General features: G+C 50.6%; 1 protein-coding gene across 1 annotated transcript in view; it reads left to right on the forward strand.

Annotated features, from left to right (window-relative positions):
- Nucleotides 1-23,420, forward strand: part of MAST2 (microtubule associated serine/threonine kinase 2) — a 209,609-nt gene that overhangs the window by 182,862 nt on the left and 3,327 nt on the right. Inside the window, exons 8-26 of the mRNA XM_007450376.1 lie at nucleotides 1,285-1,436; nucleotides 3,349-3,424; nucleotides 5,945-6,154; nucleotides 10,775-10,876; nucleotides 13,111-13,243; nucleotides 14,079-14,140; nucleotides 14,408-14,493; nucleotides 14,920-15,128; nucleotides 16,144-16,282; nucleotides 18,170-18,302; nucleotides 19,059-19,224; nucleotides 19,795-19,896; nucleotides 20,156-20,278; nucleotides 20,452-20,561; nucleotides 20,918-21,072; nucleotides 21,264-21,547; nucleotides 21,653-21,850; nucleotides 22,490-22,716; nucleotides 22,931-23,053. Coding sequence (XP_007450438.1) covers nucleotides 1,285-1,436; nucleotides 3,349-3,424; nucleotides 5,945-6,154; nucleotides 10,775-10,876; nucleotides 13,111-13,243; nucleotides 14,079-14,140; nucleotides 14,408-14,493; nucleotides 14,920-15,128; nucleotides 16,144-16,282; nucleotides 18,170-18,302; nucleotides 19,059-19,224; nucleotides 19,795-19,896; nucleotides 20,156-20,278; nucleotides 20,452-20,561; nucleotides 20,918-21,072; nucleotides 21,264-21,547; nucleotides 21,653-21,850; nucleotides 22,490-22,716; nucleotides 22,931-23,053 — 2,790 coding nt within the window. The remainder of the gene's footprint in view (nucleotides 1-1,284; nucleotides 1,437-3,348; nucleotides 3,425-5,944; nucleotides 6,155-10,774; nucleotides 10,877-13,110; nucleotides 13,244-14,078; nucleotides 14,141-14,407; nucleotides 14,494-14,919; nucleotides 15,129-16,143; nucleotides 16,283-18,169; nucleotides 18,303-19,058; nucleotides 19,225-19,794; nucleotides 19,897-20,155; nucleotides 20,279-20,451; nucleotides 20,562-20,917; nucleotides 21,073-21,263; nucleotides 21,548-21,652; nucleotides 21,851-22,489; nucleotides 22,717-22,930; nucleotides 23,054-23,420) is intronic.

Consider the following 23,420-nt stretch of genomic DNA (forward strand, 5'->3'; position numbering starts at 1 on the left):
CTTTCCCTAGTAAATATCCCTTCCCCATAATCCTTTACTCAGGTGATTTTTGAGATCCAAAGTAAGAGTCACGTATTTATTATATATATATTCCTGTTCAATAAGTTTTAATAGACTCAACCCATTGCTCCAGCTTATTTTATTGGAATACCTTAAAATACCAATTTTGCTTCATGTTAGTTGCAGTTGGGTGAGAATGCTTTTTGCAAATTCTATCCAAACCATTTACAAAAATGTGACCAAGACAGAGCCTCATGAAAACCTCCCACTAGCTGTTTACAACTTTATGTATTATAGGATTCCATGAGAGAGGTGTGCACTGTAAGTCAAAAAAATTTTTGATTTCTCACTTGGTATTAAGGCTTACGTGTGGCAACAGTTTTCTTGGTGTGGTACTGCAGCTTTGAGTGTAAATGAATTTAGACATTTAACCCCAGATCCTTCATCAGTTGGTGAACAGAAATTGAGCCAATAGTGTTAGATTTGCTGCTGCTGTAGCCAGTCTTGTCAGGTAAGGGCGGGAGTTCACTGATCCAGGTGCCGACCAGGGCTGCCACGGCAATGGCTGCATTGGTGGGATGCCTGTAATAGCACAGCTCACTCCCTCAAATTGTCTCTTGTGATTCTGGAATCTCAATCGTTGGGCCATGTTTAGAATTCTTAATTGCTTTCAGGTCAAGTCTAATCTTTGGGTTCTAGATCTGAAAATAATTTTCTTCCCTGCTGGATTTTCTTGCCTATTGGTGTCCCTAGAGCCTGGGCAAAAGCTTCACAGCTGCAGCAAAGCCAGTCGCCCTCTGGGTAACAGTCTAAAGGAAACATTGCTGAGCCATCCTGGGGCTCTCCCAAGGTGTTGTAGAAGGCAGAACTTATGGGGATGTCATTTGTAGGCTGGGCATACCTAGAACATTTCCTAATAAGCCAGGAAACATGATTTATTAATTACTTGCCATTCTAACTAGCCAAAAGCTTCACTGAGGGCAAAGGGTCCACGTGGAAGAATCTGCTTTTTGCCACCTAAAGAGGCTCCCTAGGTAGTTGGGGAGCTGTCACACCTCATGAATGTCTGGGTCTGGCCCCCTGCAAGGCTCATGAAGGACAATAGTATCTTGGCTTCGTCAGAACTGAGAGCTCTGAAGGATAGAGATGAACGGGATCACGCACAGTGGAGGCTCAGGGGAGCAAGGGGAAGCGTGCTGGCTGTGGGCCATTTTCAGCCCTTCTCCACTTCTAGAGTGCCTTAGACGTGTCTTTAATGCTTTTTAAAAATGTTGTCCCCTCTAGTCATCATGCTCCTCACAGGAAAAGCTGCACCAGTTGCCCTTCCAGCCTACAGCCGATGAGCTGCACTTTCTGACGAAGCATTTCAGCACAGAGAGTGTGCCCGATGAAGGACGGCAGTCCCCGGCCCTGCGGCCCCGCTCCCGCAGCCTCAGGTGAGGGTGCTCTCCGCCCACTGCCCTGGTACCCATGGAGTTCAGCTTGTCTGCACAGCCTAGGAGTCGACAAACTTATTCCATAAAGGGCAAGGTAGTAAATGATTCACACTTTGTAGGCCGTATCATCTCTGGCAGCTACTTACTCTGCTGTTGTGCAGAATCATCCACAGACATTATGTGAACTTCACTTATAAAAGCAGCCAGCAGGCCAGATTTGGTCTGCGGGGCCGTAGTTTGCCAACCCCTGGCCTAGCACATAGGCACAGCTCAAATGAGTCAAGTGCAGTGAAGCTCAAGCCCTTTGGTATTGGGTACAGCTCAACTCACCATCACAAGAGGTGCCTGAAGATGCTGCCAAGGGGTCCCTCTTTTTCCCTTTGAAAGTAGTTGGCAGTAGAAATGTACTTTGGTCTCCATTCAGTAAAAGGAGAGTAATAGTATCATCCATTCTGATGGTTACCTGGCTGCAGAACCCAGAGGCCCAGCATATATAAACTAGGCCAATTAAAAAAGTTGCTTCTGAGGACGCTTGTGGCTGACTTGGGGAAGAAGCCCATTGCAGAAGCAGAACTAAATGCCCGTCTAAATCTATCTCATTTCCCTGAATCACCTGGGCTCATCAAACCAAACAAACCTTAACAGCTGATTTATCTGTGTATTCCATAGATTAAATCAGCTCTTCTCTTTGGCATTAGGTGGTAAATCTGTGCCAGAATTCCAGGTTAAGGGAGAGGGTGGAGAATAAAATGATCATGGCTTTAAATGATCGAGCTCAGATTTCCAGGGTCCCTGGGAAATAAGAAATTGGTTAACACGTTCAGGATGGAGGCCCAGAGGAGCAGTGCCTTCCAGGAAGAATCCCCTCAGGTCATGTTGGCACTGCAAGTGCCAGTGAGCTGAGCCAGACCACAAAGACTGGTTCAAGTTCAGATTGGTGAGAATAATGACTGGGACTGCAGTGCAAAGGGTCAGACATACAACTGAGGGAGTGTGAAGTGTGGAGCCCAGTGTGTTTCTTTGTCTCACACAGAGGAACGTCTGAATCTTGGTGCTCTTCACACTCCACACAGAGACAGGGGCACCTTTTAGGCCATGTGATACTGAGAGGACTACAGTACCTCTGGGAAATCCCTGAGGATTACTCTTAAAAAGCTGGGTAATGTGCATTAATGTAGCAGGCAGACCATGGCCTACTGTAGGGAGGAAAGGCAGAAAAGAACGGTTCTGAACATAGCTCAGCTGGGATCACATGTCGGGCACCGAACTGGGCAGGACCCAAATAAGCCATTCAGTTGTGTGGCTCAAACTCTGAAATCCTTTAAGAGGATGTAATCACACATGGGCCAAAGGGGAAGATTTAGATGACCCAGGTTTATAATTCACTACGGGCTGGCTGGACAGGCCTCATTCATCCCCCAGGTGAGAGCTAAGTTAGCCCCATTGGATGCAGCTTGTTTAGAAAAGATACAGGTATACACTGTCTTCCTTTGGTTGTTTTGGTGGTGGTTTGATTTGATTTGATTCCTAGAACATGCTGGGGTATGTCCAACCCCACTGGCCAAAGCAAAGAAGACCCAGAGAGTCCTGTTCTGGAGGAGGTGATCCTAGAAGAACCACCAGTGGCCTCAAGAGTGGTCTCCTCCTGTCTAGGCCTTTTCAGGCCCTGGCAGAAGTCTTTGTGAAGGCCAGGCCTCTTACAGGAAGGTAGTCTAGCTCCAGATGGCACACTTTTGAGCTGAACAGTGCTGGCAGCTCCAGGAATAAGAGAGGCTCTGGAACTCAGCACTCCTTAAGGTGGGAGTGTGTGGGTGCTGCAGACAGTGGGTGGGCACGGGCTCTGGGGATGGGCATCTTTCTCCTTGAAGGTTCCCTGGCACTAAAGTAACACAGTTGTTTCCTTCTTATTTAGTCCTGGACGGTCACCAGTTTCCTTTGACAGTGAAATAATAATGATGAATCATGTGTACAAGGAAAGATTCCCCAAGGTAAGGATCCAGTTTAAAGGAGACTGGTAATGCCTCTGAGGATGCCACCTCCAGCCAGCCCCAGTGGGAAGACTGGGGGTGGGGGAGTCGCCAGAGGCAATCCGGAAGCAGAGCAGGGAGGCCAGGGAGGCGCCAGGAGGAGGAGGACACAAGCATGAGGGCTTTCAGACTGCTGGCGAACAGGAAGGCAGCAGAGGACTTTGAGTTTGGGGATCGTACTTGCAGAGCCTCTGTTTCTCCACTCCCCAGAGAAAGGGGTATCCAGAGGGAAATGTCGAAAACATATCCCACTGTGTATTAGTGGGAAGGAAAGAGCAGAGACCTTGTTTCTAACCGTGCACATGAGGATCCATGAGTCGGGGTCCCCCAGAAGGAGATTTGCCCTCTGAGAGCACCTTCATTTAATGCAGATTTCTAAAGCAGCACTCCCATTACCAAGCACAAACAGAGCTACGCTGGAAATTTCCTCTGGCAGGAAGTTGGCCGGAGAGAGCAGTAAGGTGGGAGACAGCTCAGAGTTGCTATTCACATTTGGGCTTGTGTTTTCAAGCAGGGAAATGCTGAGGGAGGAAGGTAGGTTACTGTCCTGAGATGGTTGAGAAATGGTCTTCACAACTGCAGTTTGACTGTAAACCTCCTTGTATGTGGAACGAGGACCTTGTTTTCCATTTGCATTTCTTTTGGACACCACACGCCTAAACACTCTGACCTGGCTTTCTGATGATAGGCCCTCTTCCTGCAGAACACAGCCAGTTCTGTCCAAGGGAGAATCAGGGCCTGACGGAGGCTCCCTCTCCATGACAACAGCGAGAATGGGGTCTTCAAGCCTCTTTCTTCATCCTCCATCCAGACCCCCGGCTCTACCTGTTCATCTGTATCTAGGGTCTGCGATGTGTGGTTCCCTGCTCCTCCGAGAGTGTCCTTTTTCGAGCCTCGAGTAGTCTCCTGGGCACACACGGGTGGGTGGCTTAGGGAAAAAGTGTGAAGCCCTTGTGTTTTCTCTCTTGACATTCACAGTGAAGCAGAGCAGTGAGGAGGAGCTCAGACTCTGGAACCAGGCCGACTGGGTTCAAGTTGGCTTCTACCATTTATTAGCCTCATGACCCTGGGCAGATTATTTAACCTCTCTGAGCTTCATTTGCCTCATCTGTAATCTGAGATAATAAGAGTATCTATCTCATAGGGAGTCTGTGAAGATTAGTGAACATTAAGCTTTTCTAACTGTGCCCAGGACATAGTTGGCACTCAGTAAGTGTTAGCTGTTATTTCTTTGCTGCCCTGTGGTCTGCACTTTCTAGCCTTCAAATGGGCACTGGTGAGTAAGAGCAAGGAAGAGGGGCAGAATGAACAGCTAGGAAATCATTCTGTTATGCCTTGCTTCTTCATAAAAAAGTTTGGGTGTGTATAGTGTTTAGAAATGCACCTCGCGTGTTTCCTCCTCCTCCTCCTTGTATATTAGGTGTTGTATTATTATTCTAGCATCGTTTGTATGTAAGATGAACTCGTGTTAGAAAAAGCATGTTAAGATTCCTTCCACTCCCTCTTCTCTTTCACCTTCCCTCCCCTCCCTCTCTCCCTACCACACCACTACACCATAAATATGTGTGTGTGTGTATGTGTGTGTGTGTGCATACACACACACACACACACACACACACACACACATATATACATATACAAACACCCACTTAAAGACACACTGAAAATCAGAAATCACCACCTGGTGGCAAAGGAAAGAAAGCCAAGCCCTAGATAGGCAGTTAGGAACTTGTTAGCTGATGTATATTTGTCGTTTTGACATTCCTGTGCAGTTAGGTCCCCAAGAGGCTTCTGAGCCAGACCTCATGCTGCTCTGCTGGGGATCCAGGTCCGTGAGCAGGCAGGTTCACACCTTCAGTAAACGCTCTCTGAACATCTGCTTAGCTCAGTTGGGTCCTAAGTTCAAGTAAGAGGATCCTGAGATAAATCAAACTCCCACTGACTTGAAGAAGTTCCCAGTCTGGAGAAAGGCTTAGAAACCAGGAGTGTCCACACACCAAGTTTATACGGTTGGGAGGTCCAGTGGAAGCACAGAGGAAAGGAAACCCTAGTTTTCCTGGAGGAATCAAAGACTTCCCAGAGGAACGATGATGCTCGAACTGAGATTAGAAGGAGTAGTAGGAGTTTGCCAGGCAGGCTTGGCAGGTGAAACAGCTACACACAGGGAACAGCATAAATGGACAGAGGCATGAGATAGCATGATAAAGGAACAACAGAACCTCAGTGTCCTTAGAGCAAGGGAATGTGCCGTTCAAGGAGTGGGGAGGTGGACAAGGCCAGGTGAGAGAGGGCCTTGATTGTAATGTTTTGACTTGACTTGAAGGTGACCTTTCACGTCTCCAGTCATCAGGTTCCCCAAATGCAACATCAGGAAACCAGGATCACAGAGCCCATCCTTAGGTTCTGACCAGGCCCTTCAGGCTTAGCTCCGGCCGAGCTGGATCAGAAGGGAAGGGTCACTTGTCCTGCTTTGATTTGCAGGCCACCGCACAAATGGAAGAGCATCTAGCAGAGTTCATTTCCTCCAACACCCCAGACAACGTGTTGCCCTTGGCAGACGGAACCTTGAGCTTTATTCATCATCAGGTGATTGAGATGGCTCGAGACTGCCTGGATAAATCTCGGAGTGGCCTCATTACCTCACACTACTTCTATGAACTTCAAGAGAATTTAGAGAAGCTTCTGCAAGATGTGAGTGTCCTTGTTCTGCAACTCTGATGAATCCGTATTGTAGTGGTTTTTAGTCCCAAGCTAAGATTAAGGCAGTCATGGTGTTCCCAGCCTGCTTGCCACCTCCCTGCTGGTATGCGGGACCCACCCCACATGTGCTGCTGCTGCTGGGCTTTGGTTCCTCCTCAGTCCCCTGCATTTCTCCGAGAAGCCTGTTCGGTGTCAGAACTCAGTGCTGTGATTCCTTTCCTTTTCTAATACCAATTACTCTTCCCGAGGCTCCAACATTGGTAGTGTTCATAAATATTTGCCTAGGAGATTTGTAACCCAGAGCCAAAAAGAGGCCCTGGTGGTGTAGTGGGCTCCCTTTTGGTAGACATACTGGTGTCAGCAGAACCTTGAGACTGCTTCTCCTCAGTCGAGGAAAAACAGACCCGAGGACTCTGCACTATGGGTTTATCCGTTTGCTGATATTCTGTTTGCGTAGCAGAAGTTCTCCAGTGGGGACTGATGTGTTTAGAGACCTGATCCTCCCCAGTGTAAAAAGTCTCTGGGCAAAGTAATCCAGAGACCATTGAGTTCTTCTCGCTGCTTCGTGCTCCGCTCCTCGCTTTCCTCTCTACCTTTCCGATAGGGTGATCGGACGCCTTCCCACTCAGACTACAGCTGCCCATATCACACCATTAGTACAGCTTAGGGGAGAGGAGATGTGCTGTCTCCTCGGGGCTCTTCATGTCACTAGAATATGTCCCAGTCCAGACCCCTGTTACCTCCAGACATGTGCCTTCATGCTTTTGTAGGACCAACTGAGCTGAGAGCCCAGGCTAATGGGCTCAAACGACTCTGGTGTGTTAGTCCAGAAATTAGGAGCAGGAAGTTGTTTGTTTGTTTTTTTAATTTAGGAAACAGTTGAATCTAGAGAAAGGATGACTAAAGATGGTCACGATTATTGCTGTCACATAATGGGAGTTTTATCATATGTAATATGTGGCAGCTTCTCTGTCCCCTAAAAGGCATACTAGCCCAGTGGACAAGAGTTACGGTGAGAAAGGTTTTGATTTAATAGATGAAAAAGTTCTTCCTTCTACAAAAATGTCTTTTCCTGATTTCAAAAGTAATACTTAAATTTAAACATTGCAGAAATATGAGTTTAAAAAGCTGAAGTCCCATGAAACATCACTGGCGGCTGTTTGTTTCTGTTCAAGAATAACTTTCTAACAGTTCTCCAACAATACGTAGGAATCAGGGATTGAGGCATCAGATCAATCAACTAGAGTGACTTCCAGGGTTGCTTGTACATCTAAGATGGATCTTCTGAAATGCTCAAGTCAGAGCTTTGCCCAAAACCTTCAGGCATTTCCCAGATGCGTTGCCCCTGGCAGTGGGAAGAGCACTGAACATGGAGCCAGTGCATTCATATGTTCTCTCATTTGCTAGGCCCTGGGAATGCAGAAAGAAGTTCAGTGCCGGTTCTGGCTCAAGGAATTTGCTGTTGACTGGGGTTTAAAAATAATAGCTGTCATTTATGGAAGTATACTGTATGCCAGATACCACACTGAGTGCTCTATATGAATTATCTCACTTTTGTTTATTATAGTAAGTGTGATTGATGAGCACTAAACAGAGATCAGCTCTGAGCACAGAGGAGGATATGCTGACTCTGCATGGAGAGTTCAGGAAAAGCTGAGTCTCGATGAGTAGGTAGGAGTTCACTGGATCTAGAAAGCAGTATAAACCTTTCAGAGGTGTGGAGGAACTTGGTTCATTTCAGGAATTGCAGGTAAAGTAGTTTGGCATGACTAGAGTGAAGGATGTCTGCAGGGAAACCCTGGTAGATGAATTTGCTAGGCACTACATTGTCTAATTTAATCTTCATAACAACATTGTAAGGAAGGTATTATTATTATTCTCTAAATATGCAGATGAGGAAACCAAACTTTAAAAGGGCCAAGTTAGCCCAAGGTAACTCATTTCTTGAGTAGCAGAGCTAGCACCCAAACCCAGGTTACTTATTCCAGAGCCTAAGATCGTACACTTTCAAATACTTGGTCAATAAGCATTGACATCTGCTATATAAGAGGCACCTGTGCTAGGCGACACAGCCTCTCTACCCACAAGGCCCTACAGTGTACCTGTAGAGACAATTATAAAACAACATGCTAGTACCATGTGCTGTGAGCAAACAGCTAGGAAAACATAGAAAAAGGAGCCGTTACTTCTTGTTCTTCGTGTGTGTGTGTGTGTGTATGGGCAGGGGACTTAGATGAGGCTTCACAAAGTTGATATTTGAGCTGTGTGTTAAAAGAATGAAGAAGATTTCATCAAGTGCCCAGCCTCTCTTTTCATTGCATAACCAGTTTTTTTTAATGGTCTTCATTTGCTTGTATTTCTTTCCTTACAACCTGTTCACTATTCAGTCTCTTGCCTTCTACTTTCCCTTCCCATTATTCCACTGAAAGATTTCAGGCAAAAGTCACCAAAGAACTAACTGGCCGGCTGCCAAATGCTGTGACCTCTCTCAGTCCTCACCTCCCTTCACCTGTCTACAGAGGTTTCCACAGTGAATACCTCTCTTTGATCTTTTCTCCCCCCCAGTTGTCATGACACTGTTCTCTCCAGTCTTGTGGTCTTGCTGCCCCTTCACAAGTTTTCTTAAATGCTGGTGTTTCGAGGGGCACCTTCCTGAGCATCCGTGCTCCTCATTCTCCTTTCTTCACTCTCTGATTGGCCCTGTCAGCTCCTGTGTCTTCAGTGGTCATCCATCTGCTAAGGGCCTTTGCTCCCCACTGTTCTTCTGAGCTCCGGATCAGTGGCCCCAGCTGCTGACTGGACTCCTCCACTCTACTTCCCACATCGGTTAGTATTCTTCGTTGCAAGTAGTAGGGAACCAACTCAGAGCAGTTTATGCAGGAAAGGGAAACTAACGATAAGGATTGAAAGGGTGTCTTAGAGAACTGAAGACAGGAATGCAACCAGGCCTTAAGAAGGGACCAGAACCAGAAACGAGAGCCTGTGGAAAGCCCAGGAACCATTCATCTTCCTTCTCTCAGCTCTGTTTCTCTCTCTTTGGTAGGTATGGTCATCCTTTTCACCCAAGAGCGAATTTTACAGTTCTGTCATTCTGATATTAATGGTTGTCGTTCCACCCATTTTTAAGTTCCTAGGGAAAAAAAAATGTAAAAGAAAAAGCGGGGTGGGGGGGGGACTTCCCTGGTAGTCCAGTGGTTAAGACTCCGTGCTCCCAATGCAGGGGGCATGGGTTCAATCCCTGGTCAGGGAACAAAGATCTTGCATGCTGCATGGTACAGCCAAAAATTAAAAAAAAAAAAAAAAAGTAAGTTCCTAGGAAAGTAGTCCACTCTGGTCAACTATCGGAGGTGGGAGGGAAAGTGCAGCCACACAATACAAATGTGGCTCCAGAAGTCAGAACAGTTTCCAAGAAGAGAGAGTCTCCGGGGCCAAGCAAATACCTAAGAAAGTGTCTAGTATAGGCACCTCAAACGTTCCAAGTCCAAAGCAGAACTTTTCCACCTACCTGCTTTCTCTTTAAAACCAAAGGGAACATGTTCTCTACCTATCCTCACCTAAACTGTGTATGTTTTTATACTGTCTATTTCATTTATGGGTTCAATGGAATTTCCCTAAAATTGTTGTTGTACTTACCATCTATTCCTGCCTCTTCCACCCCTCAGGGCTGCTCTGAGATGGCCCAGTCTGTCCATTTCAGTTCCTAGGAAAGTAGTCCACTCTGGTCAACTATCGGAGGTGGGAGGGAAAGTGCAGCCACACAATACAAATGTGGCTCCAGAAGTCAGAACAGTTTCCAAGAAGAGAGAGTCTCCGGGGCCAAGCAAATACCTAAGAAAGTGTCTAGTATAGGCACCTCAAACGTTCCAAGTCCAAAGCAGAACTTTTCCACCTACCTGCTTTCTCTTTAAAACCAAAGGGAACATGTTCTCTACCTATCCTCACCTAAACTGTGTATGTTTTTATACTGTCTATTTCATTTATGGGTTCAATGGAATTTCCCTAAAATTGTTGTTGTACTTACCATCTATTCCTGCCTCTTCCACCCCTCAGGGCTGCTCTGAGATGGCCCAGTCTGTCCATTTCCCTCCATTCTTACTGCCTTGACTTACGCCTTTTTCATCTGCACTGTTGTAGTAGGCTGCTGGTGGGTTTCCCTGCTTTTAGGCTTGCCCTCCTTAGTGCACCATCCACACTACAGCCAAAGTGATCTCTCTAAAATCCCTTCTGGTCACATCACTCTCCTGCTTTGAGGTCTTTCTATTCCTTACAGTCTGTCTATGGTGGAAAGTGAGCATCAGTGAAGGCTCCATTGGGAGTTAACCCTTGAGCTGGGGTCTGGAGGGTAAGTGAAGCCTGCTGGATGCAGCAGCAGGTAAAGCTGCGTGTTTTTGTGACATTCCTCGGCGTCATGTAGTGTTCCTCAGCTCATGTGGTTCCTGGTGAGCAACCTGTCCCCACTCACGGCCCACTGGCCCTCTCTAAGGTCTTTACTTTGCAGCACTCTCTGAACTACAAAGTGCTCCCCAGAGTAGGCTCTGCCCAGCCCAGTCCTGCTTCACTCAGCCATGTTGGGCCGGTGGATTACTTAAGTATCCTTTGTCTTCTCTACAGGCTCATGAGCGCTCAGAGAGTTCAGAAGTGGCTTTTGTGATGCAGCTGGTGAAAAAGCTGATGATTGTCATTGCCCGCCCTGCTCGTCTCCTGGAATGCCTGGTGAGTGGGCTCTGGGAAGGTTGGGGAGCGGGGTGGCTGGAGCGGAGGGGACGGGGGCGGTAGAGGAAGTATTCTGCTAACAGCAGATCTGTGGGGGTGCCCCCTGCCATTTCTGCTGCTGAAATCCTTATTTAAATATGACACGCTAGCAAGTCCCTATGAGGAAAAGTGGATGCTCCTGAGAAGTGTGGCAGGGAGGGGTGCTTGTCTGCCCAGCCCACACTGAGCAGGCCCCAGGTCAGTGGGGACCCTGGGGATGAGGAGCACAGGCCAGTTCCATTTGCACAAGTTGAGTCCACCCTTCATTTGATCATTCAGTGACACTTTACTGAGTACCTGCGTCATTCTAGACACTGGAGATACAGGCGTAAATAAAGCAGAGTCCCTGATCCTACGAGGCCTCCTCCACAGTAGAGTTAGATTTCGTCTTTTAGTGCCTCAGGTGTGAGGCATGGAGACATGCAAATAGTAATTATGATACTGGAAGAAGTTTGCAACCAAGGGAAGTACAAGGTGCAACGGGGACATGGGGAAGGAAGTGCTCTAGTCCTCCTCGGGATAAACAGAGATGGACATTCAGGATAATTATGAGTTTGCCAGGGGAGAGCCATCAGGAAAGGCATTTGATGGAGTACAGGGTGTGTCTGAAGTGTTGGTGAGGGATAAACCGGGAGGTAGGCCACGACAGGACCTTGGAGAGTGTTGGGTTCTTGGCTCCGGAGTTTGCATTTATCCTTAAGGCTACTTGGAGCCATCAGAAAGTTTAGGTAAGAATATGACATGGTCAGATTTACTTTTTTAAACTAATTTTATAGAGGTATAATTTACATACAATCAAATATATCCCATTTGAGTATACAGTTCAATGAGTTTTAACAAATAGACACCTGTCTAATCACTGCCACAGTTAAGATGGAAAACATTTCTCCCGCCTTAGAAAATTCCCTTGTGCTCCTTTGCAATCAGTCCCTTTCCCCTGCCCACCTTACCTCCCACTCCAGGCAACTACTTATCTGCTCTTTCACTATGGATAAGTTTGCCTTTTGTACAGTTTCATATAAGTTAAATCATATAGTATGTTCTGACTTCTTTCACTCAGCATAATTTTTTTGAGATTCATACATGTTATTGCATGTATCAGTAATTGGTTCCTATTTACTTCTGAGTAATACTCCATCAGATTTACTCCTAAGAAAGATAACGCTGGCTGCAACATGGATAGTGAATTGGAAGAGAAGGCAGGATGAGCCAGGGACAGCCTTGCAGAGGCACTTAAAGCTGTTCATGTGACAGAGAGGAGCGCCCAGAACTAGGACAGTGGTGGGAGGACAGAGCAGAAGAGTTGGGTAGAGGGGGGTTTCTGAAGCAGACATTCTGACTAGACAGGGACTGAGGATGAAGAAGAAGGTAAAAGGACTCCAGTCTGGGTTAGATTGTATCCACATAGGTAGTGGTAGAGTTCTCCAAACCCGTGAGACCAGAGCTAAAGAAAGCAGTGGAGGCTGGGGTCGTGGTGAACAGAGGCCTCTCCCTCAAGGACATGAAGTCCGTGGTTAAACAGGGGCTTGGAGTTAGGCCTGGGTTTGCGTGCTGATTTTCTCTTTCTTCCTACCTCTTTGGTCATGGTCAAGTCCGTGCATCTCTGTGAGCCTTGATTTCCTCACCAAGGCCACAGAGGTGTCTTCAGGGTTTAGCCCATACTGGCACTTAGTAGGCACTCAGCCAATGGGGCCCTCGTTATTATGTGCTCCAGGCAGACAAGGACTTCTGTGCTGTGTCCACAAGACTCTCTGGCCCCCAGCACACAGGGGTTTGCTCAGTAGATGTCTGAAGGCATGTGTGTGCACCGCCAGGGCTGTGAAGCGTGATTGAAGGTGTGCCAGGACTGCCCCTCTTCACTGGGTGTGGGAACACACCTGACAGTGCTGTGTCTGGCTGGCACAAGGCTTTGGACCAGGCGAATAGGCAGAGCTCTCTGGAAACCAAGTGCTCTGGTTCTTATTGCTGTAAAGACAGCAAGTGCTTAGGCTGTCCAATCTGGAGGTGACCTGTAAGACAGCTTTGTCCCCATTGGTTCCTGAATCATGATGTTTCTTGGGATTCAGGGGTAGGGGTGTCCATCACAAGGAGGAAGTCTTCTTGTCATCCTACTCTGGGTATATGCCGTAAAACCAAAGAGACCAGCAGCCTGCTTTTGTAGCCCTCACCACTGACTACCTCTCTCCCTGGTACAGGAGTTTGACCCTGAAGAGTTCTACCACCTGTTAGAAGCAGCTGAGGGCCACGCCAAAGAGGGACAAGGGATTAAATGTGACATTCCCCGCTACATCGTTAGCCAACTGGGCCTCACACGGGATCCCCTAGAGGGTGAGCATGCGGCCTGGTGGCTACAAAGAGGCCACACAGCCTACAAGCTCTAACAGCAGGGAAGCCACTTGGAGAAGAGGCTTAGTTGGACAGGGACACAACACAGCCTCAGAGGCCCGAGGGCTATAGGAAAAACTCTGTGTTCTCTGTCATAAAACAGCCCCTCCTTCAGGATTGTCCACATCTGCCTTATATAACCCAAGCTGGATTGCCTTGGGCCCACCTGCATCGGATTTAGAGCCTAAGATCAAAAGGTCATCACAGAGGGCCACAATCACATTTCCAAAAATGGTCACCTCCTCTGCATGCTTGCCTCTCCTGCTGCCACCTCACAAGTCCTCCTGTGTCTTTGGGGTGGTCCCAACTCAGGGCTTCAGAAGATAATGCCATTCTCTGGGCCTTCACACTGAGCCCCTCCTGAACCACGGGCTTCCAAATCCCTAGTCTCTAGTCGTCCCACTCCTGCCTTTCCTGCTTCCCAGCCTCATCTGGCAAAGCAGAGTCTTGACCAGAAGGATGGGGGCCAGCTATCAGACAGCCCAGCTTTGGGCCCTGTTTTCAGGCATTGTCCCAAGTTTGAGGGAAGCTTTGTAGAATTTGCCAGGCCTTTTGAATGGCACTGGACTTCTAGAAATAGGGGTGACAATATTATTTGACAAACAAGTCTAAAAGCTGTGACTGCACTAAGGATAGAGCCACAGGACCGCCTCCCTGCCTAATGCAGGAAGCATTAATGCCTTCCCTACATGCATCTGTCGTGTGATGTGAATGGACTGCTGAGATGTCTTGACATTGCCACGCACACTTTTCTCTTGTGTCCTTGCTTTGTTTCTAGAAATGGCCCAGTTGAGCAGCTATGACAGTCCTGACACTCCAGAGACAGATGATTCAGTCGAGGTAAAGACCCTGAGCTCCTGCCTCAATCCTGGACCCGGGGCCCTGTGAGGCAAAGGGCTGTGAATTCTCTCTAAGAGACTGTCTGAAGGAGGGATGGCGGAGTGGGTGATCGCTTACACTATCTGAGAGGTCATTCAGTTCCCGGGGAAGAATGGGCAGGAGGCCATGGCAGGGCTAAGAGCTGAGCAGATGCTGGGGCCACAGCTCCCCCAAAAATGTGAGCTCTGAGAAGCATTCCTGGCTCCTGCCTTTTCCCATGTCTTCTAGGGCCGTGGGGCATCTCTGACATCTAAAAAGACACCCTCTGAAGAGGACTTCGAAACCATTAAGCTCATCAGCAATGGCGCCTATGGGTAAAGGCAGGGGTCAGGGTGTGGCCGGGACTGGAGCTAAGTCAGCCCTGGGGCTCTTCCTTCCAGAAGTGAATGATGCCTAATCCTCTGAGCACCAGATGCCTCAGGACAGACCCTGCCCCTCCCGGAAGCCTCCAGGAGAGGCAAGAGCCCAGTTTCCTCTGACATCTGAGTGTGGTTCCTTTCCCAGGAAAGATTCCCTCTCCTCTTGGTGGCACTTCTCCTCTCACTGAGCTCTGGGGAGGGGTTGAGCTGTGTCCTCAGGACTTGGTATATCAGGAGATTGAGGAGCTCCCTGGGCAGGTGCTCAGATCCTGCCCGTTGATAAGCACCCCCTGCTCCTTTGTTCTGTGCATCGATAAGGTGTGAGAGGGAGCACAGCTCAGGGGCTGAGGGCCGTGGGGTGCGGATGGGCTTTGTTTCCAGGGCCGTATTCCTGGTGCGGCACAAGTCCACCCGGCAGCGCTTTGCCGTGAAGAAGGTCAACAAGCAGAACCTGATCCTACGGAACCAGATCCAGCAGGCCTTTGTGGAGCGTGACATACTGACTTTTGCTGAGAACCCCTTTGTGGTCAGCATGTTCTGCTCCTTTGAGACCAAGCGCCACCTGTGCATGGTGATGGAGTATGTTGAAGGTACTGGGGAAAAGGTGGCCTGGCTTGGGGGCCACGGCATAACCTGAGACAGCCCTGAGCAGGGACCCAACAGCTTGTGGAGGCGTGAAGTTTCAGGGCCCAGCTTCCCAACCTCTCTTTGGCCTTGGTTTCTGCCTTAGGATCTCGGAGGCCATTTGACCATGGTGGGCACAAGGTGTTGTGCCCGTCCTAGGGAGAGGCTTCTGGGGCAGTAGCTGCCATGAGGCTGCCCATGTCAGGACAGGATGTATCAGCCCCACAGCTACAAAGCCTGCACAGCCTGGCAGACCTGCTGGCACCTGGCAGGAACAAAGCGGGTAGCAGAGCCACCAAAGCCCAGGGTCGGATGCTGGGAGGATTGCATCTGGGCCCTCAGAGGAGAGGAAAGCCACTGCCCTTGCGGATGGTTTTTGAAGGGGATGCCCCTTAGGACCCCACAAAATGCTCTGGGGATGGTGTAGGAGAGCATCATGGGGCACAGCTCTGGAGGGGGCAGCCACTTTGCCAGTGGCCTTCCCTCTCCCTTCGTCAGGGCTGCGTACAGCTTCCAAAGATATTTTGCCTAAGTCTTGAAGTTGAAGCTGAACAAAACTCCGCTTTTCATTCTTTGGGTAGGTGCTGGGAGTTTACAGTGTTACTTTACTCAAAAACTAAAGGAGAGCCAACAGGAAGGAAATAAATGGACAAATGCTGAAGTCTCAGCCAGATGTGTTTACAGTAAACAGGATTGCCATCCTAAAATAACTTAGTCCTGTCCCAGCGAGAGTCAGCTTACAGGCATAGAGGCCTGGGTTCCTTCGCTCTTTGTCCTGAACAATGGCCTTGACAGCCACTGGCTGACTCGTCTTGCCTCCTGCTCCCCTCCACACTCTCCCACCCATGCCAGCAGCAGAGGGGTTAGAATCACAGTCTCTGGCACCAGGGTATTCTGTGACACTATCTACTCTGGGGCCTCTGAGACCATCTAGAACAGGGCACTGGACCCATCCTTCATGGTGGCCTGGGCTTGTTGCAGGAGGAGACTGTGCCACTCTGCTGAAGAACATCGGGGCCCTGCCTGTGGATATGGTGCGCCTGTACTTTGCGGAAACTGTGCTAGCCCTGGAGTACTTACACAACTATGGCATCGTGCACCGTGACCTCAAGCCTGACAAGTATGCCCACTCTCCAAGTCCCTTGTTTAGGGTGTCCCTCTTGGGTCTCTAGATAAATGAACGCAGACACAGCATGTTTGAATCTATCCCAGATGGCTGCTAGGAAACACTGCTCATGTGGTTGTCCATCTAGGCTTGGTACTCTAGCCCCTGACTACCCCAAATGCAAAGAACATTGCCAGCAAGGTCTGGCAGGGGCACCGTAAGGCTTTGGTGACATCAAAGAATCACTGAGGAGCTCCACTCAAGAAACCAAGCAGGAACAAAAGAATCCACACATCTAGTAGATGGCTAAGCAAGTGTCCTGACATTTACTGAGATCTACTCTGTGCCAAGCACTATATTCTAGTCCCTGGCCTGTAGAGCCTAAATCTAGTGTGGGTGGCAGAAATATCTTTGTATAGGCTGCTTCTTAGAAGGTATTAGTCAGGTGGGCGAAGGTGGGAGGAGCTTTCTCAAGCTGGGGAGCAGGATTTGCAAAGGCACGCACAGGTGTGGGGACGGGTCCCATTCAGGAACTACAAAGAGTACAGTATGGCTGAAGCTGAGATTGTTAGTTGGTCAGAGTAGTAAGAGAGGAAGCTAGAGAGAGGGGCAGGGATTGGATCATCAAGGGGCCTTTTGTTAAGTTTGGGTTTAATTTTAAAGGGTCCTAGAGAGTCTCTGAAGGGCCTGTTAACCACAGGGTGACAGAGTGTCACACTCAGACTCTGATTTAGGTTTAGGAAGATCACTGCTTGTGGAAAGAGGTGATGAGACCATGGCAGTAGTCTAGGCCCAAAACAACAGTGCCTGCACTGGAACAGAGTCAGGATGGAGAAGAGAGGGATAGTGTTGGGAAATGGAAAGGAAATGATAAGGCTGGGGTGAGAGAGCAGGAGTCTGGGATATCTTCCAGATTTCCACCTTGGTGCTGGTGGTGGTAAGCCTCTGTAGTGGAAAGCAGCTTTGACATGAGACAGACCTAAGTTCATAGAGCTCCTTAACTCTCTGAGCTCTGGTCTGTTAATTAAACCTCTCTGAGCCTCGTGTTCCTCCTCTTGGGGATAATAATACCTACCTTTGTTGTGTTAGTTACTCTGTAAGACCTTTCATGAGCCGGAATATTTTGATAAATAATTGCTAAAGCACTTATCACAGAGCTCAGTAGGTAACAGAAACTACTGCTTTTCACTGAGAAGAGGACCAGTTAGGAGGCATGACCTTGTTTTGGACAGGTTGAGTTCGTGTGCCTGTAGGACATCTGGGCAGTTTTTAGGCATGGAGCTCATGAAAGAAGTCAGGGCCAAAAAAATAAAAAATAAAAAATAAAGTCAGGGCCAGAGATACAGATTTGGGAATAAAGGGGTAGCAGGGTGAAGCCTTTGGCACAGAATGGCTCAGGCAGAGTATGTGAAGGGGAAGAGACAGTTCTCTGTGAGATCTTACTTCTAGTTCCTCCCAACCAGCCCTCCTAAAACTAGCCGTGGATGTGGACGAGATCATTGTGCCCCTTTGCCCTCTCCCTGACTCGGGGTATTGTGAGCCACTTAGGTCAGGAGAGGAGACTGGGAATGGCTGGAGCCTTAGGATGAGGCTGATCGCTGGTAGAAGAAAGTCTGTTTCTCAGCTGGCTGATACTTGCCCTCAGTGTAGAATACGGTTGAGGGCAGTAAACAAAAGTGAATTGGGGGAATGGGCAAAAGGCAGGTTAGTTGCCTTGTGCAGAGTACAGTACTCGTACAACCAGAGCTATTTATTCTTTCACAGCTGCCTGTCTCCCTGATGAAGCTACCCTGCTTATGTCCCACAGTAGACGCCTGAGTGGGAAAATTGGGCATATACTAAAATCAGCAATCTTGGGAGACCAGGAAATAACTTCAAACTTTTGTCTCTCTGGTTTCCCAGCCTGCTGATTACATCCATGGGGCACATCAAGCTCACTGACTTTGGCCTTTCTAAAATTGGCCTCATGAGTCTGACCACAAACTTGTACGAGGGCCACATTGAAAAGGATACTCGGGAGTTCCTGGACAAGCAGGTAATAAGGATGGTTGAGACCTCGGGGGTTGAATCCAGGCCTCAGAGTAAGGCCTGGAGGCCACATGCTTACCTCGCAGCTAGATGTTAAGACTGAGAGCTCCTGTCTTTTTCACCTTTTGGTTCCAGGGAGACATTGAGATAGGTATAGCACATTTGGAAAATAAGGTGGCCCATGAGAACCACATGGATATAAAATCCAAAATCATCTTCCGCCTCAGGGTTTGAAGAAGATTAGGTCACATAACCATTGACACTCTCAGAGACTGATAAGAGGTCAGTCCCGAGACTTCTAGCCTCAGTAAAGAGCAAAGCTCTCCTGGCGCCTGTGTCCTTGGAACACAGCTCCAAGTTTCCACTGGGCTGCGTCCTGAGAGTAGCCGCGGGCCGTTTCCTGACTTGACATTACAGGTTGTGACTGTTCACGAGTCCCTGTAGGAGTCATATGACTGTAGTGTCTGTTCTTTGGAGGCTGGAGGGCAGAGACCAATTGTGGGTACCACATGCCAAAAAGGAGTGGTGGTTCCAGGCTAGAACTAGATGTTTCGGTTAATTAGGAAAATACATAAACTCACCCCACCAACAGCTCCACCCCTGGTACACTGGGGCTCCTATTGCTCCTGCTCATTAACCAGAGTGAGCTGAGTCTTCATTCAGAGACTTGCTGCTCCAGAAGTGGGAGCACCCCAACCCCTCCAGCCACCATGCCAATTCACTGTCTCTGGATGCTGAGCCAGCCCGGCTTCTTTGTGCCCAGGTATGCGGGACCCCGGAATACATTGCCCCTGAGGTGATCCTGCGTCAGGGCTATGGGAAACCAGTGGACTGGTGGGCCATGGGCATAATCCTGTATGAGTTCCTGGTGGGCTGCGTCCCTTTCTTCGGAGACACTCCAGAGGAGCTCTTTGGGCAAGTGATCAGTGGTAGGTACCATCCCCCTGGCCCACCAAGGGGACAGAATCTGGATCCACAAATATGATTTACGCATGCACCTGCGAGGCTTACCAGTTCTTGTTCTGTGTTCACGTGTGTGTGTTTGGTATGCTTGCCTCGGATATGTGCACATGCAAACTCTGTGTCACCTGGCGCTTGTTCTGATTGTGTGCCTGGTCCCACATGAGTGCATGGGTGTACCTGTGTTGTGTCTGTGCATACCCCGTGAGTGTGAGTTCTGTGTGTGTGTGAGTGTACATGTGTCTGGAGTGTAAAGGCAGGGTGAGCCGGAGGTCAGACCACTGCTTTGCAGTGGCCACCCTGGACCAAAGAGTAAGCCATGGTCTAGGATGTGGGAGGCTCCACTAGAAGGACAGGAACCTGTACAACTTAAAGGAAGTGGGTCCCAGGCAAGGCTTTCAGGGCTCTGGGCTGGGCCCTTTATGTCTCCCCACACGTATCCTATCACAGGACCCTCTTCTCCATCTCCCCACTCTGCCCACGACTTCTGAGGCTTCTCTAACCCACTCCTTTCCTTGTCACACCCAATGACTCTTCAGATGAGATTGTGTGGCCCGAGGGGGATGATGCGCTGCCACCGGACGCCCAGGATCTCACCTCAAAACTGCTCCACCAGAACCCTCTGGAGAGACTGGGTACAGGTGGGACAGGCCCCACTAACCTTTCTCAGCACTTGGAGGAGTAGGGCTGATTCCATATAACTGGGAGGTTCAGGCTTCAGGTGTGGGCGGTGCCCCTGGATCCTGAACCTCTGCCCTGCTCCCTGTGGGCGGAAGAGGAAGGTGCTGGAGCTGAGGCCTCCAGGCCCAGCCTTTCGAGGCCTGGGTTCTCACTGGACGTGCTGACCTGGACTCCACACAGCTCACCGCAGCCCCTTGCCCACGCCATCCCTGTCCACAGGCAGCGCCTATGAGGTGAAGGAGCACCCGTTCTTTATTGGTCTGGACTGGACAGGACTTCTCCGTCAGAAGGCTGAATTTATTCCTCAGCTGGAGTCAGAGGATGATACCAGCTACTTTGACAGTAAGGCCACTGGTGGCACGGGGAGGAGCAGGGATCCTACCTGTGTGCCCAGAAACACCTGTGCACCGTGAACTTGGTATCAGGAGCCACTTCTCCAGGCCCTCCTGAGGTCTGATAGGGTTAAAGGAGGCCAGCGCCATGGCCTCTGAAAGGCACTGTTCTGTGTGTCGCAGCCCGCTCAGAGCGATACCACCACATAGACTCAGAGGACGAGGAGGAAGTGAGCGAGGATGGCTACCTTGAGATTCGCCAGTTCTCTTCCTGCTCTCCAAGGTTCAGCAAGGTGCGACTGTGGTGGGCCCAGACTGGAGAACTGGGAGAAGAGGACCTATTGAGGGACATCCCTGGGGCACACCTGGGGAGGAGGGGATGGGCTATCTCTGGGAAAAGAGCGGGCGAGGTCTGGGCCTGCATGTGACAGATGCCTCTAGATCTTCTCAGGGCCCTGACATATGAGATGCCAGGGTGCGGCCAGGTCAGACCAGTGGAATAGCTGTTTCCTCGAATATTCATCTGGTATATATGGGGGAGGGAAGAGGAGAGCTGGCTCGAATTCCTGAGCTTCAGGCGCTGAGGATCCTTTTCGCTCCTCGGGAGGTGTGGTCGTCGGGCGTCCCGGCAGGTCTCCTGTGCCCACAGGTGTACAGCAGCATGGAGAGGCTCTCGCTGCTCGAGGAGCGCCGGATGCCGCCCCCCACCAAGCGCAGCCTGAGCGAGGAGAAGGAGGACCGCTCGGACAGCCTGGCGGGGCTGAGGGGCCGAGAGCGGAGCTGGGTGATCGGCTCCCCTGAGATGTGAGCACCCAGAGCTCCCCCAGGGGTGGGCGGCAAAGCCATCCGCTGGTGGTCACGGATGGTGGGGAGGCACGTGGTGTGGTGAGAGGCCTTCGAGAGGATGGCTCCTGGAGAGAGGAGCCCCAGAGGAAGCCTGGGCTGGAGGAGGGAGGCCGCCAGGGCCACCTCACCCTAGGCCTTGTGTCTCACAGATTACGGAAGCGGCTGTCAGTGTCTGAGTCATCCCACACGGAGAGCGACTCCAGCCCTCCCCTCACGGTGCGCCGCCACTGCTCGGGCCTCCTGGACGTGCCTCGCTTCCCTGAGGGCACTGAGGAGGCTGGCGGCCCCCCTAGGAGGCAGCAGCAGGAGGGTGCTTGGCTTCTGACACCCCCGTCTGGAGAGGGGGTATCCGGGCCTTCCCCTGAACGGCCTGCGGAACGGCAGCTGAAGCTGGATGAGGAGCCTCTTGGCCAGAGCAGCGCTTCCAGTCCAGGTGTGGCCCAGCGGGTGGCCAGAGGGCCTAGGCTGGGGATGCTGCAGGGGGCCAGGAGGGGAGGCTCCGCTGCACTGCAGGTCTCACTGGTCACTTGGTCCACAGCCATGGAGACTCGAGGAGGGCGCGGGACCCCACAGCTGGCTGAGGGAGCCACAGCCAAGGCCATCAGCGACCTGGCGGTGCGCAGGGCCCGCCACCGGCTGCTCTCTGGGGACTCTATAGAAAAGCGCACCGCTCGCCCCATCAACAAAGTGATCAAGTCCGCCTCAGCCACAGCCCTGTCCCTCCTCATTCCTGCGGGTGAGACCCCCGGGGAGTGAAGATAAAACTCATAGGAAGGGCCTTGGAACCTCTGTGGGCCCATGGCTGGGGTGTGCACGCAGCAGGTGTGTCTGTGTTCTGTGTGTTGAGGAGCAGGGATCCGAGAGGCTGTGTGTCACTGCGGCCCCTTTGTTAAGAGAGCAGGGGTCTCTAAAGGTGTGCGTCGGTCTGGGGTTGTGTGTGCGTGTCCCAGAAGGCAGATAGCCGTGTGATGAGCGCAGGCTCTGAGGCAGAGGCTCATATTCAGATCCTGGTTCCATCACTGCAGGGCTCTTGATCTTGAAGAAGGTGCTTAATCCCTCTGAGCCTCAAGTTCCTCATCAAAAAATGTGGATATTAATGATGGTAACTCATAGGGTAATTGTGACGTTCAAGTATGTATGAAGAGCTTATGTGGTCCCTAATGCATATAAGTAAGCACTCGGTAAATGCGAGCCCGTCACCTCCTGGGGTCTGCGAGGGTCTGGGCACACAAAGGCGCTTTGCTGCTCAGGGGTTGCGGGGAAGACATACCTGGCTGGGGGCAGGCTCTGTGACTAGAGCTGTGTGGGGTCAGCAGCCCAGACAGGGGCCGGGCCTGAGCGCGGACGCACTAAGTCCCGGCTCCTCCTCCTCCAGAGCACCACACCTGCTCTCCGCTGGCCAGCCCCGTGTCCCCGCATTCCCAGTCGTCCAACCCATCATCCAGGGACTCTTCTCCAAGCAGGGACTTCCTGCCAGCCCTCAGCAGCTCAAGGCCCCCCATCATCATCCACCGAGCCGGCAAGAAGTATGGCTTCACCCTGCGGGCCATCCGTGTCTACATGGGTGACTCAGACGTCTACACTGTGCACCACATGGTGTGGGTATGTCTGGCCATCCAGACCTGTTGTCTCCCAGCCTCATCACTCTTCTTCCTTCCCCTTTTACTAGGGCCTGCCTGTCCCTGCTTCTGTCCACGCCCACATTACCCTCAGGGGTCAAAGAGTGGGGGGTAAGGGTCACAGCTCGATGAGCAGAGCTAGGCCCCACCCTTCATGCTCAGGCTCCAGGCTGAGGACTGTTCTCTCCCCGGGACAGCACGTGGAGGACGGAGGTCCAGCCAGTGAGGCGGGGCTCCGTCAGGGGGACCTCATGACACACGTCAACGGGGAGCCTGTGCATGGGCTGGTGCATACAGAGGTGGTGGAGCTGATCCTGAAGGTCAGTGCTGGGTGTGCCGCCTGCTGCGGTCCCTGAATGACTCCAGCCTTGTGAGTCTGACTGGCCATGGGGGAGTGGGAGAGTCGGGCGCACACATACCTGACACTGAGGACAGATGCACATGCACACGGAACTTGGGTGTGGACATAGCAAAGGGTTTTCACTGGAAGGTGACACCCTCATTGACCAAGGCAGGGATCCTGCTGAGCTGTGGGTAGGACTGGAGGACCTGGCATGTGAGCCTCTTCTCTATCTTCCCAGCCCCAAACCACTTGGGCTCCAGTGGAGCCGTTTCCTAATCTGTGAAGAAGGAAGGTGGTCCCTGGCTCAGACATGGTGATGCGGGGGCAGAAGCTCAAGCTGTGGG

This window comes from Lipotes vexillifer, unplaced genomic scaffold (assembly GCF_000442215.2).
Source record: "Lipotes vexillifer unplaced genomic scaffold, Lipotes_vexillifer_v1.1 scaffold961, whole genome shotgun sequence".
Taxonomy (NCBI): domain Eukaryota; kingdom Metazoa; phylum Chordata; class Mammalia; order Artiodactyla; family Lipotidae; genus Lipotes; species Lipotes vexillifer.